Source organism: Abramis brama (genome assembly GCF_963993115.1).
Source record: "Abramis brama genome assembly, chromosome: 10".
NCBI classification, from domain to species: domain Eukaryota; kingdom Metazoa; phylum Chordata; class Actinopteri; order Cypriniformes; family Leuciscidae; genus Abramis; species Abramis brama.
Genome location: NC_139972.1, coordinates 415,001 through 427,500, shown reverse-complemented (window position 1 = coordinate 427,500; position 12,500 = coordinate 415,001). Strand labels below are relative to the sequence as shown.

The following is a 12,500-nucleotide window of genomic DNA, read 5'->3' as shown; positions in this document are numbered from 1 at the left end:
TGATATCACACACACACTGATCTCGAGATCACTGATATCACACACACACTGATCTCGAGATCACTGATATCACACACACACACTGATCTCGAGATCACTGATATCACACACACACACTGATCTCGAGATCACTGATATCACACACACACACTGATCTCGAGATCACTGATATCACACACACACACTGCTTCATCACTGATATCACACACACACACTGCTTCATCACTGATATCACACACACACTGATCTCGAGATCACTGATATCACACACACACACTGCTTCATCACTGATATCACACACACACACTGCTTCATCACTGATATCACACACACACTGATCTCGAGATCACTGATATCACACACACACACTGCTTCATCACTGATATCACACACACACACTGCTTCATCACTGATATCACACACACACACTGCTTCATCACTGATATCACACACACACTGATCTCGAGATCACTGATATCACACACACACACTGCTTCATCACTGATATCACACACACACACTGCTTCATCACTGATATCACACACACACACTGCTTCATCACTGATATCACACACACACTGATCTCGAGATCACTGATATCACACACACACTGATCTCGAGATCACTGATATCACACACACACACTGCTTCATCACTGATATCACACACACACTGATCTCGAGATCACTGATATCACACACACACACTGCTTCATCACTGATATCACACACACACTGATCTCGAGATCACTCAGCAGACTCACTCCTGCAGGATCACGTCCAGAGCTACTCTACACGCCACAGACATCAGTTCCTATTGAGCTCTGAGCCAGAGAGTGAGTCTTGTGTGTTAGTAAGACACGCACACACACACACACACACACACACAGATCTTACCCAAGAGAGATGCTAAACGTATACAAATATGCAGAAAAGAGAATAAAAGAACAAACATGTCAATAAAGTGCCTCATTAAAGACTTTAATCTCGATCAATCAATCAATACCAGCTAACTCATACAGGTGTGTGATCAGTTACCTGTCTCTGCAGGTGATGCGTCAGGGTTCAGAAGCCCCTCCCTCTTCCTGTTCATCCTGAGGAAGAGTGTGATTGGCAGAGTGTCATGTGATGACGAATGGAACATCGACTCAGTTACTGAACTGAACTGAATCAACACTGATGTCTTGAACTGAACTGAATCAACACTGTTGTCTTGAACTGAACTGAATCAACACTGTTGTCTTGAACTGAACTGAATCAACACTGATGTCTTGAACTGAACTGAATCAACACTGGCGTCTTGAACTGAACTGAATCAACACTGTTGTCTTGAACTGAACTGAGTCAACACTGATGTCTTGAACTGAACTGAATCAACACTGTTGTCTTGAACTGAATCAACACTGTTGTCTTGAACTGAACTGAGTCAACACTGATGTCTTGAACTGAACTGAATCAACACTGTTGTCTTGAACTGAATCAACACTGATGTCTTGAACTGAACTGAATCAACACTGTTGTCTTGAACTGAACTGAGTCAACACTGATGTCTTGAACTGAACTGAATCAACACTGTTGTCTTGAACTGAATCAACACTGATGTCTTGAACTGAACCAAATCAACACTGTTGTCTTGAACTGAACCAAATCAACACTGGTGTCTTGAACTGAACTGAATCAACACTGGCGTCTTGAACTGAACTGAATCAACACTGTTGTCTTGAACTGAACTGAGTCAACACTGATGTCTTGAACTGAACTGAATCAACAATGTTGTCTTGAACTGAATCAACACTGTTGTCTTGAACTGAACTGAGTCAACACTGATGTCTTGAACTGAACTGAATCAACACTGTTGTCTTGAACTGAATCAACACTGATGTCTTGAACTGAACTGAATCAACACTGGTGTCTTGAACTGAACTGAATCAACACTGGTGTCTTGAACTGAACTGAATCAACCCTGGTGTCTTGAACTGAACTGAATCAACACTGGCGTCTTGAACTGAACTGAATCAACACTGTTGTCTTGAACTGAACTGAGTCAACACTGATGTCTTGAACTGAACCAAATCAACACTGGTGTCTTGAACTGAACTGAATCAACACTGGCGTCTTGAACTGAACTGAATCAACACTGTTGTCTTGAACTGAACTGAGTCAACACTGATGTCTTGAACTGAACTGAATCAACACTGTTGTCTTGAACTGAACTGAGTCAACACTGATGTCTTGAACTGAACTGAATCAACACTGTTGTCTTGAACTGAATCAACACTGATGTCTTGAACTGAACTGAATCAACACTGTTGTCTTGAACTGAACTGAGTCAACACTGATGTCTTGAACTGAACTGAATCAACACTGGTGTCTTGAACTGAACTGAATCAACACTGATGTCTTGAACTGAACTGAATCAACACTGTTGTCTTGAACTGAACTGAGTCAACACTGATGTCTTGAACTGAACTGAATCAACACTGGTGTCTTGAACTGAACTGAATCAACACTGGTGTCTTGAACTGAACTGAATCAACACTGTTGTCTTGAACTGAACTGAATCAACACTGGTGTCTTGAACTGAACTGAATCAACACTGATGTCTTGAACTGAACTGAATCAACACTGTTGTCTTGAACTGAACTGAGTCAACACTGATGTCTTGAACTGAACTGAATCAACACTGGTGTCTTGAACTGAACTGAATCAACACTGGCGTCTTGAACTGAACTGAATCAACACTGTTGTCTTGAACTGAACTGAGTCAACACTGATGTCTTGAACTGAACTGAATCAACACTGTTGTCTTGAACTGAATCAACACTGTTGTCTTGAACTGAACTGAGTCAACACTGATGTCTTGAACTGAACTGAATCAACACTGTTGTCTTGAACTGAATCAACACTGATGTCTTGAACTGAACTGAATCAACACTGGTGTCTTGAACTGAACTGAATCAACACTGGTGTCTTGAACTGAACTGAATCAACCCTGGTGTCTTGAACTGAACTGAATCAACCCTGTTGTCTTGAACTGAACTGAGTCAACACTGGTGTCTTGAACTGAACTGAATCAACACTGATGTCTTGAACTGAACTGAATCAACACTGTTGTCTTGAACTGAACTGAGTCAACACTGTTGTCTTGAACTGAACTGAGTCAACACTGTTGTCTTGAACTGAACTGAATCAACACTGTTGTCCTGAACTGAACTGAATCAACACTGTTGTCTTGAACTGAACTGAATCAACACTGTTGTCTTGAACTGAACTGAATCAACACTGTTGTCTTGAACTGAACTGAATCAACACTGTTGTCTTGAACTGAACTGAATCAACACTGATGTCTTGAACTGAACTGAATCAACACTGTTGTCTTGAACTGAACTGAGTCAACACTGTTGTCTTGAACTGAACTGAGTCAACACTGGTGTCTTGAACTGAACTGAATCAACACTGGTGTCTTGAACTGAACTGAGTCAACACTGGTGTCTTGAACTGAACTGAATCAACACTGGTGTCTTGAACTGAACTGAATCAACACTGATGTCTTGAACTGAACTGAATCAACACTGTTGTCTTGAACTGAACTGAGTCAACACTGGTGTCTTGAACTGAACTGAGTCAACACTGGTGTCTTGAACTGAACTGAATCAACACTGATGTCTTGAACTGAACTGAGTCAACACTGGTGTCTTGAACTGAATCAACACTGATGTCTTGAACTGAACTGAATCAACACTGTTGTCTTGAACTGAACTGAGTCAACACTGGTGTCTTGAACTGAACTGAGTCAACACTGGTGTCTTGAACTGAACTGAATCAACACTGATGTCTTGAACTGAACTGAATCAACACTGATGTCTTGAACTGAACTGAATCAACACTGTTGTCTTGAACTGAACTGAGTCAACACTGTTGTCTTGAACTGAACTGAATCAACACTGTTGTCCTGAACTGAACTGAATCAACACTGTTGTCTTGAACTGAACTGAATCAACACTGGTGTCTTGAACTGAACTGAGTCAACACTGGTGTCTTGAACTGAACTGAATCAACACTGATGTCTTGAACTGAACTGAATCAACACTGATGTCTTGAACTGAACTGAATCAACACTGTTGTCTTGAACTGAACTGAGTCAACACTGTTGTCTTGAACTGAACTGAATCAACACTGTTGTGTTGTGCTTGACCACAGAATCTTGTGTGTCGTACCTCTTGTTCTCCACACAGGCCACGAGGAACGTGAGCAGGTAGAAGGACAGGAAGATCCCCAGACAGAAGAGCATCCCCATCACATACACCTCGGCTGGAGAACACAGAGCCAATCAATGAACGAACGAACAAGCGAACAAACGAATGAACGACTGAACGAACGTGTAGTGTGCAGCTCACAGTTAATGGCAGGAGAAACGATCACATCCAGAGTCTTACTGCGGTTCCCGGGGTCCAGCAGCTCGTCTGAGGACACACACACACACACACACACCGTCAGTAAAGCGAGGGCTCTGATTGGCCGCTGCAGTGTAACGGGTAACAGCACTGACCGGGTAAGAGCGGGTAGAACCGTAGCGGTCCTCCACACGCCTCGTCCTCAGTCTTCACCACCATCACCACATAGAAGCTGTTGCTGGGGAAGTCCTTCCTCTGCTCACACAGAGAGAGAGAGTGTGTGTGTATGAGTGTGTGTGTGCGTGTGAGTGTGTGCGTGTGAGTGAGTGTGTGTGTATGTATGTGTGTGTGTGTGTGTGTGTGTGTGTGTATGTGTGTGTATGTGTGTGTGTGTGTATGTATGTGTGTGTGTGTGTGTGTGTGTGTGTGTGTGTGTGTGTGTGTGTGAGTGTGTGTGTGTGTGTGTGTGTGTGTTACCTGCACTGTGATGGCAGCTCTGGTGGTCATAGTCTGATACATTCCAATAAACGCCACATTATTATCCAGATCATAAACCGGACACTAGACAGACCAAGAGAGAGAGAGAGAGAGAGAGAGACATATGAGTACAAACTCTGACACCTGTGTGCGTGTGTGTGTGTGTGTGTGTGTGTGTGTCTCACCAGGATGTCCTGTATGGACATGACGGAGCAGGGAAAGTTCTTCTGCGAGTTCACCTTCACGATCACTGTGTCCACACCGTCAGGAAACACATACTTGAAGAACTGCACACACACACACACACACACACACACTGTTCATCAAACCAGTCCTAAAGCAGATCTGCACTGACAGCAAACTCTGCCATTACACTCAACCATAGTTTAACTATCCTCTCATTACATTTCCAAACAGGAAATGATGTCATCATTTAATGTCCCTAGTGTTGTTCCAAACCGGTATGACTTTCTTTAGGAAGGAGGAACACAAAAGAAGATTTCTTGTACAATGCAATGTTGAAAAGGGCAGTGACTGCTGTGTGAACTCTCGCTGTGTTAAACAGATCCTACAGGAGCAGGATGTCAAACACACACCTGTTTGCTCTCTCTCACACACACACACTCACACACACACACTCTCACACACACACTCTCACACACACTGAGATCAGCTCACTGAATCCCTTCTCTAGTGAAGTGAGTGTGTGCACCTGAGGTTGGGACGGCGTGGCGTTGAAGCTGAACTTCTTGTCTGTCCTGTGGAGAAAGAGAAAGACACAGCATGATCTTCCTGAGGAGGAGGAGGAGGAGGACACCTCGGGCACTCGTCTCTGGATCTGAGGCAGTGTGTGAGCTTCACTGATGTGTGTGAGCTTCAGGCCGTCACAACACCAGTGTCTGCATATATCTTGGGATATCACATATATTAAAGCGATGAATAATGCATTACTTCCTTCAGCTGAGACGCTTCAGATTCACACTGTACAGTTCAGTGCAACATGTGTGTCATATCGGCTACATTAAATGATCATGAGAACCTCTTCATAATTGTGTGTTTGCGACGTGGATTTTTAATTGTGAGACTTTTAGTTTTGTAATCAGGCTCTAAAAAATTATATAAAAATGTAAATTTAGATTTATTGGCTAATATGTCGGTTATCGGCTTTCAAATATAAAGAATTATTGGTATCGGCCAAAATGTTCGTATCAGTGCATCTCTAATCATTGCTTCATCCGGTAATAAAGACTGGAAATCCCTTGATGTGTGGCTCAGCGAAGGCTGTGATTGGATAACTGGAGTAGCCAATGGCGTCGCAGCGTCTCTAATGCTGGTTTGGTGTTTCTGAAGTCTGTGATCAGGATGATGTGGTGTAACTCCTCCAGAAGCGTCTCACACACACGAGTGTGTTCCCGAACACCAGCATCCGAACGCCAGAGAACACGACAGCGTTTACTGTGTTTCGCCTGACGCTCGAGACACACTCGTTTATGATGAGAGGAAGAGAACGAGTGCAGAAACCTACAGTTTATGACTGATATTGTGCACCAGGAAGTGATGATTCTGTTCTCTTGATTAGACTCTGCACTAATAAACCTTATCAGAACATGTGTAATTAATAGCTGTGTGTCTGAGCCTCTCAGCATTAGTGACGTCCATGCTCCAGTGTCCGGCGGTGACACGAGTGTGATGCGCTGAACTCTGATCCGGGGTGGTTGTGATTGGTCGATGAGTGTGTTCCAGTGAGTGTGTGTGTGAGTGTGTGTGACTCACTGCAGTGTGAAGCTGTCGACGCGGCTGACCCTCAGCTGATAGTGGATCCCGGCGCCGGAGAGCGTCGACACGTCCACGTAGAAGAACTGAGTCTCTGCCACGGCTTTAGTGGGCGGCTGGCACAGCGTCCGGCCCACCTGTGTGTACTGGTACTTCCTCTGATACCTGCGCACACACACACACACACACACACAGTCAGTTTACTGCTTCAGTAAAACAGAAGCTCATGAGGAACTGAAAGCTCAAAGTTCGCACATGAACGCTCGTATCATCATATCAGAGTCCACATCACACACACGAGTCGAGAGTCACACACACACACGAGTCATGAGGGTTAGGGTTGGGCTTGAGTTAGAACACACTCGACTCCAATGAGGTAAATCAAGCTGAGATAAAGTCATGTTGAGATGCTCACAGAATATACTCTAATGTTCACAGTAATAACACACACTAGTTCCACTAGCTGATTTCACAACGGGTCACGCCGCTCAGGTGAAGGCCACTGGATCTGTATTATGGGATGGTGTGTTGCTAGTAGGGGTGGGGAAAAAAATCGATTCTTAGATGAATCGCGATTCGGGACGTGGACGATTCTGAATCGATTCACAAATGTCAAAAATCGATTTTCTAAAAAAAAAAAAAAAAAATCTAATAACGTAACATTGAAGGAACGCAAAAGGCGGAACTCTGAAGCGGACGTGCAGTGCGCGGACAGTCTGTGGCGTGCACATAACAGAGACGCGCACATAACAGAGACGCGCACATAACAGAGACGCGCACATAACAGAGACGCGCACATAACAGACGCATGATGGCTGAGCGCCAAATCCGAACGGCACCAGAGAATGTCTTCGTTAAAAGCTAACGTATGGAACATTTGCAATTTCATTGTGATCTATTTAGTATTTTTTTGTATGAGAGCTAATTTCTGTATTGTTTAGTTTTCACATCAATATGCTGTGTAAACTGATCTGATCTGTATGCAATATGTGCAATGCCAGTCACAAAAAGTTACATTTTGACTGTAAGTTACTCTCTGCAGATGTTCATTCACTTTCTTTGCTATTTTTGATTGTGGTATACAGCAAACATTTCAAGTCATAACTCTTTATTATTTAGTTGTGTATAAGTCAAGAGCGACTTTGTATGTTACTAATTATTCAGAATATGCATAAGTCCACAAGCATTATACGTTATGATAGCTTCTGGTACATAATTCTATATTTTTGAACGAAAACTGTTTGTGAATTTGCTACAGCAAAATGTTTTTTTTTGTCTGAAGGATTATATTGCTCATTGGAAATAACAAGAGGATGTTGGTTAGAAGTCTATTATTAAATGCTAGAGATTCAGAATATGCTGAAGTTTGTATTAATTTACTACAAGTATGCTGCTAGTACAGGCACACATTTATTTTCCTGTTGGTTCTCAGCAATGTTGGGACATATGCTGGCAAATGTAACCTTACAGTTGACTTGCCAAATCACTTCCATTTGTTTTATTAATACAATTAATATAGGAAGTATTGGAAGTAAGTTCGTTATGGGTCATCATAAATACTTTGCTTTAAAAGTACCAAGTAAAAATATTTTTTCAATGTTTTTGATAAAAGGCACTTCCCTGAGAATTGAACTTAATAAATGTGAAAAAGACACTTTAATGTCTCCGTTTGTCATTCTGTATTGCAAAGCAGATGAGAGTAGATCATGATCAGAAACCTGATTAGAAATCATTATGAATAAAATCGAATTGTTTTGAATCGAAAATCTTTTTGAATCGAAAATCGATTTTGAATCGAATCGTGGCCTCAAGAATCGGAATCGAATCGAATCGTGAGATGGTAAAAGATTCCCACCCCTAGTTGCTAGGCAACGGCTGTACTCACAGGCCTCTGAGGATGAGTGGAACCTGAAAGGACAGAACCGCCTGTTTCTGCCGGACCACGAACAGAACCGGACTGACGGCGCTCTCCGACAGCAGCTCCACCGACACTCGCACGCCCTCGGTCTGAGAGAGAGAGAGAGAGAGAGAGAGAGAGAGAGAGAGAGAGAGAGAGAGAGAGAGAGAGAGAGAGAGAGAGAGAGAGAGAGAGAGAGAGAGAGAGAGAGAGAGAGGTGTTATCATAGGCCGCCTCACTCTGCAGTGGAGCGGCGTCGGTTCTGATGGACCCTGCCTTGTTCCTGGACACGGTGTGGTTGTAGGAGTAGATGGTCTGGTTGTCGCTGGTGACCATGTCGTCGTACGTCACGTCGAACTGAGCGTCTCTCTGGATGACCACGTTCGTTCCGCTCACTGGACTCCAGAACCCCAGCATCAGGACCAGCCATCCCGAAACCCAGCAGAACCCCAGCATGCTGGATCCGGCATCAGCCTGCGATCTGGAGCCAGAACCACAACACAATCAGAGTTAGCATACTTCATCTGTACTACATACTTCACCTGTACTTCATCTATACTACACACTTCATCTGTACACACTTCATCTGTACACACTTCATCTATACTGCACACTTCATCTATACTACACACTTCATCTATACTACACACTTCATCTATACTACACACTTCATCTGTACACACACTTCATCTGTACTACATACTTCATCTATACTACACATTTCATCTATACTACACACTTCATCTATACTGCACACTTCATCTGTACACACACTTCATCTGTACTACATACTTCATCTATACTACACATTTCATCTATACTACACACTTCATCTATACTGCACACTTCATCTGTACACACACTTCATCTATACTACACACTTCATCTGTACACACACTTCATCTATACTACACACTTCATCTGTACTGTATACTTCATCTGTACACACTTCATCTGTACTACACACTTCATCTATACTACACACTTCATCTGTACTACACACTTCATCTGTACTACACACTTCATCTGTACTACACACTTCATCTGTACTACACACTTCATCTATACTACATACTTCATCTGTACTACACACTTCATCTATACTACATACTTCATCTATACTACACACTTCATCTATACTACACACTTCATCTGTACTTCACTCTTAATCCATAATACACACCTAAAAGTACTACATACTTAACGCTGTTTACATTGATCAGGAGTGACGTCACTATACGTCCATCCAACTATGAAACTATCGTTAGTTCCACTGGATACTTTACAGCTCCAATAATACATTAATACTGAGGTAATTGTAGACAAATACTGTGTTTATTAACTGTAAACATGTTAACAAATACAATGTGACGCGATAGTCCGCGAGTTTATAAAGAATTAACAGTGATTTATGTTATCAATAACACGACAGGAACACACACATGTATATCTAGTCAGTACATATGGATAAGAATACTAGCAGCCAGCAGGCAAACAGACAGAGGCTTCTGTGAGGTGAATGTACAGACTGACCGTGTCTCGCGCTGAGCTCCTGATGGTGTTTTAAACACACACTTCAACAGTGTTCACTGTAATGTACAGTTTGATGTAAAACTGAGGTAAATGCGGCTGAGACGCGCTCGCCCTCGCGCTGTTGTGTTGATATACTGACTGACGGCTCAGACGTGACGTCATCGCGCACAAGTCACGTGACACGCACGTCGACTCCACAGACGCGAACACGTTGACAATTATTTTACACACAAAAAACAGTTATTTACACAAACTACCGAGTTCATAATACACATAATTCAATCTTTATTGAATTACAGCTGCTGTCGGGATGGATCCTCTGTTCAGCCAATGGCAGAGCGGAATGACACACGTGACTGGTCACGTTGACGCTCATGACGGGAGTTTGTTTACGCTCATCTGTGAGACCTTACATTATAAACACATTAAAACAAGCACTGATTTCAGAACAACCTGGGCTTTGAATCATAGTAATTCATTCATAATAATATGTTTGCAATCTGACTGTAAATGTAACTGTTCTGACATGTTCAGAACATATTTATGGCGATATTTTGTGTAAAATGCCTTGCAACTGAGAAGTTAGCTGAGAGAAAGATGTTTGGTTTTGTGATGAGAGACGCCTATAGATACACACACACACACACACACTGCTGTGTTCTCTGTGGTTTCCTCCAGTATCTGCAGATGAGGGTTTGCTCTTTGCTGACGTTTTGATACCCAGATGCAGGAAGTCAGACGTCATGTTTCTGAGATGCTTCCGGTTGATTGGATGAACTCTGACGTGCACAGCCTGAGCTGCGGTATACCATACAGTATACATACATCAAGGGCTATTAAACTATCAGGCAGCGCCTCCTCAAACACTGTGAAACGAGAAAATAATAAAAATAATACAATAATAATAATAAATAAATAAATAAATAAAACGCAAATATTACAAAATGTGACATTAAAGGTAGGGTAGGCGATTTCAGAGCTGCTAGCAATAGCGAGCTAGTTTTTAAAAGCATGAGCAACCATTTTTCTGGTCCTGAGACTTGCAATATTTTGGCCACTTCTATTATTGATTGCTATCAGGATGTGAAGAGAGTTTCAGCCAGTGCTTATAAAACATACTCTACTTTTAAAGAGTGTATTTTTGTCCCCACAGCGACACCTGCAGGTGAAGTTACAGCGGGACGCTTGCCTCGAGTGTCAACAGACCCTCTCAAGCGCTGGGGTTAGTGTGTGCGTGTGTGTGTGTGTGTGTGTGGTGGTGGGGGGGGGGTGCATTTTTTCAATGCAAAAAAAAAAAACACTAACTTGATGGTATTAATAAATAGAGCATTAATTACATAGCGTAAATATACAAAATAGAATTGTATTGGGTCTCCTTTTTTGTATTGTTTATTTAATCAGGAAAATGCGACAATATTGCGTGTAACAGGGACATGAATTTACATTTGATATGTAACATAATGTTAAAAAACTGTGAGGTCATTTTAAAACACAACTGAGATCATCAAAGTTAATTATAATAATGGCTTGAGCATCTATAGGCTACTATGCAAATATACCATACCATATTAAACAACTAATAATAGATAGATAGATAGATAGATAGATAGATGCGCATGCTCTGAGGCTCGTGCATGAGGAGTTGCGCATTCACGGTTCCCACATTCCTGTCTCCGAGCGCGTTTCCGGTTGGGAGGGGGGGGGGACGTATATGCAGGGAACTTCTTGTTGTCATGGCAATAGTTTCCTCAGCGCATTCGAGCATTAGACAGCGAGAGATCTGAGGAATATAATAAACCAAACACACACGCGCATGCGCGCACACGTTCCGTCGCCAAGGCGACCGAGACATGCGCTCGCGCGGGCAATGAAGTCATTGTTACGCTATCGGTTGCCACGGCGACATCCATGAGAGCGCGCTGCGGAAAGGGGCGGAGCTCGCGTCGTGACGCACGGCGGGGGCGTGTCCCGGGGAGCGCGCTGCGCGTCCTCGCTTGTTGTTCCCGCAGAGAGAGGGCAGAAGATGGCGGCCGTGTCGAGCGGGCCCGCCGCCGGGCTCCCGAACTCCAACCCGAACCAGAACCCGCACCCCAACCCGAGCCGCGAGCGAGCGCAGCCCAACGCCCCCATACACCACCCGAACGCGAGCGTCAGTCGCCCGCCCCCCGTGCGCGTCGGGTACTACGAGATGGAGCGCACCATCGGGAAGGGCAACTTCGCTGTGGTCAAACTCGCCACGCACATGATCACCAAAGCAAAGGTGAGGGACGCGTTAACGCTTTAAGATGCGGCGCGATACACGCACTGACGCACGCGCTGGCCAGCGGAGACACCGAACACACACACACAGAGAGAGATGCGGCCTGCGCTCGCGCCCGTGCGCGCGTCTGTGAAAATTGTGTGTGTGTGTGTGTTTGTGTGTTGCGA

The 12,500-nt window shown here is 43.5% G+C and overlaps 2 protein-coding genes across 5 annotated transcripts in view; one reads left to right on the top strand and one right to left on the bottom strand.

The window, feature by feature from the left end:
* sidt2 (SID1 transmembrane family, member 2) overlaps window positions 1–10,242 on the bottom strand; it is a 29,531-nt gene extending 19,289 nt beyond the window's left edge. The window contains exons 1-12 of one of the 2 annotated variants that reach the window (XM_084126116.1): window positions 10,074–10,235; window positions 8,817–9,021; window positions 8,529–8,650; window positions 6,644–6,808; window positions 5,583–5,628; window positions 5,056–5,157; window positions 4,871–4,954; window positions 4,549–4,648; window positions 4,397–4,462; window positions 4,217–4,310; window positions 1,038–1,093; window positions 897–908 (exon numbers count right to left, since the gene is read on the bottom strand). In XM_084126116.1, coding sequence (XP_083982242.1) covers window positions 897–908; window positions 1,038–1,093; window positions 4,217–4,310; window positions 4,397–4,462; window positions 4,549–4,648; window positions 4,871–4,954; window positions 5,056–5,157; window positions 5,583–5,628; window positions 6,644–6,808; window positions 8,529–8,650; window positions 8,817–8,996 — 1,027 coding nt within the window. In that variant the 5' untranslated portion in view covers window positions 8,997–9,021; window positions 10,074–10,235. Of the gene's footprint in view, window positions 1–896; window positions 909–1,037; window positions 1,094–4,216; window positions 4,311–4,396; window positions 4,463–4,548; window positions 4,649–4,870; window positions 4,955–5,055; window positions 5,158–5,582; window positions 5,629–6,643; window positions 6,809–8,528; window positions 8,651–8,816; window positions 9,022–10,073 lie in introns of both variants that reach the window. The other variant, XM_084126117.1, reaches the window with a different exon arrangement.
* Window positions 10,243–12,036: 1,794 nt separating this feature from the next.
* Window positions 12,037–12,500, top strand: part of sik3 (SIK family kinase 3) — a 62,350-nt gene continuing 61,886 nt past the window's right edge. The window contains exon 1 of one of the 3 annotated variants that reach the window (XM_084126138.1): window positions 12,037–12,333. In XM_084126138.1, coding sequence (XP_083982264.1) covers window positions 12,097–12,333 — 237 coding nt within the window. In that variant the 5' untranslated portion in view covers window positions 12,037–12,096. The remainder of the gene's footprint in view (window positions 12,334–12,500) is intronic. The other 2 variants (XM_084126139.1, XM_084126141.1) reach the window with 2 other exon arrangements.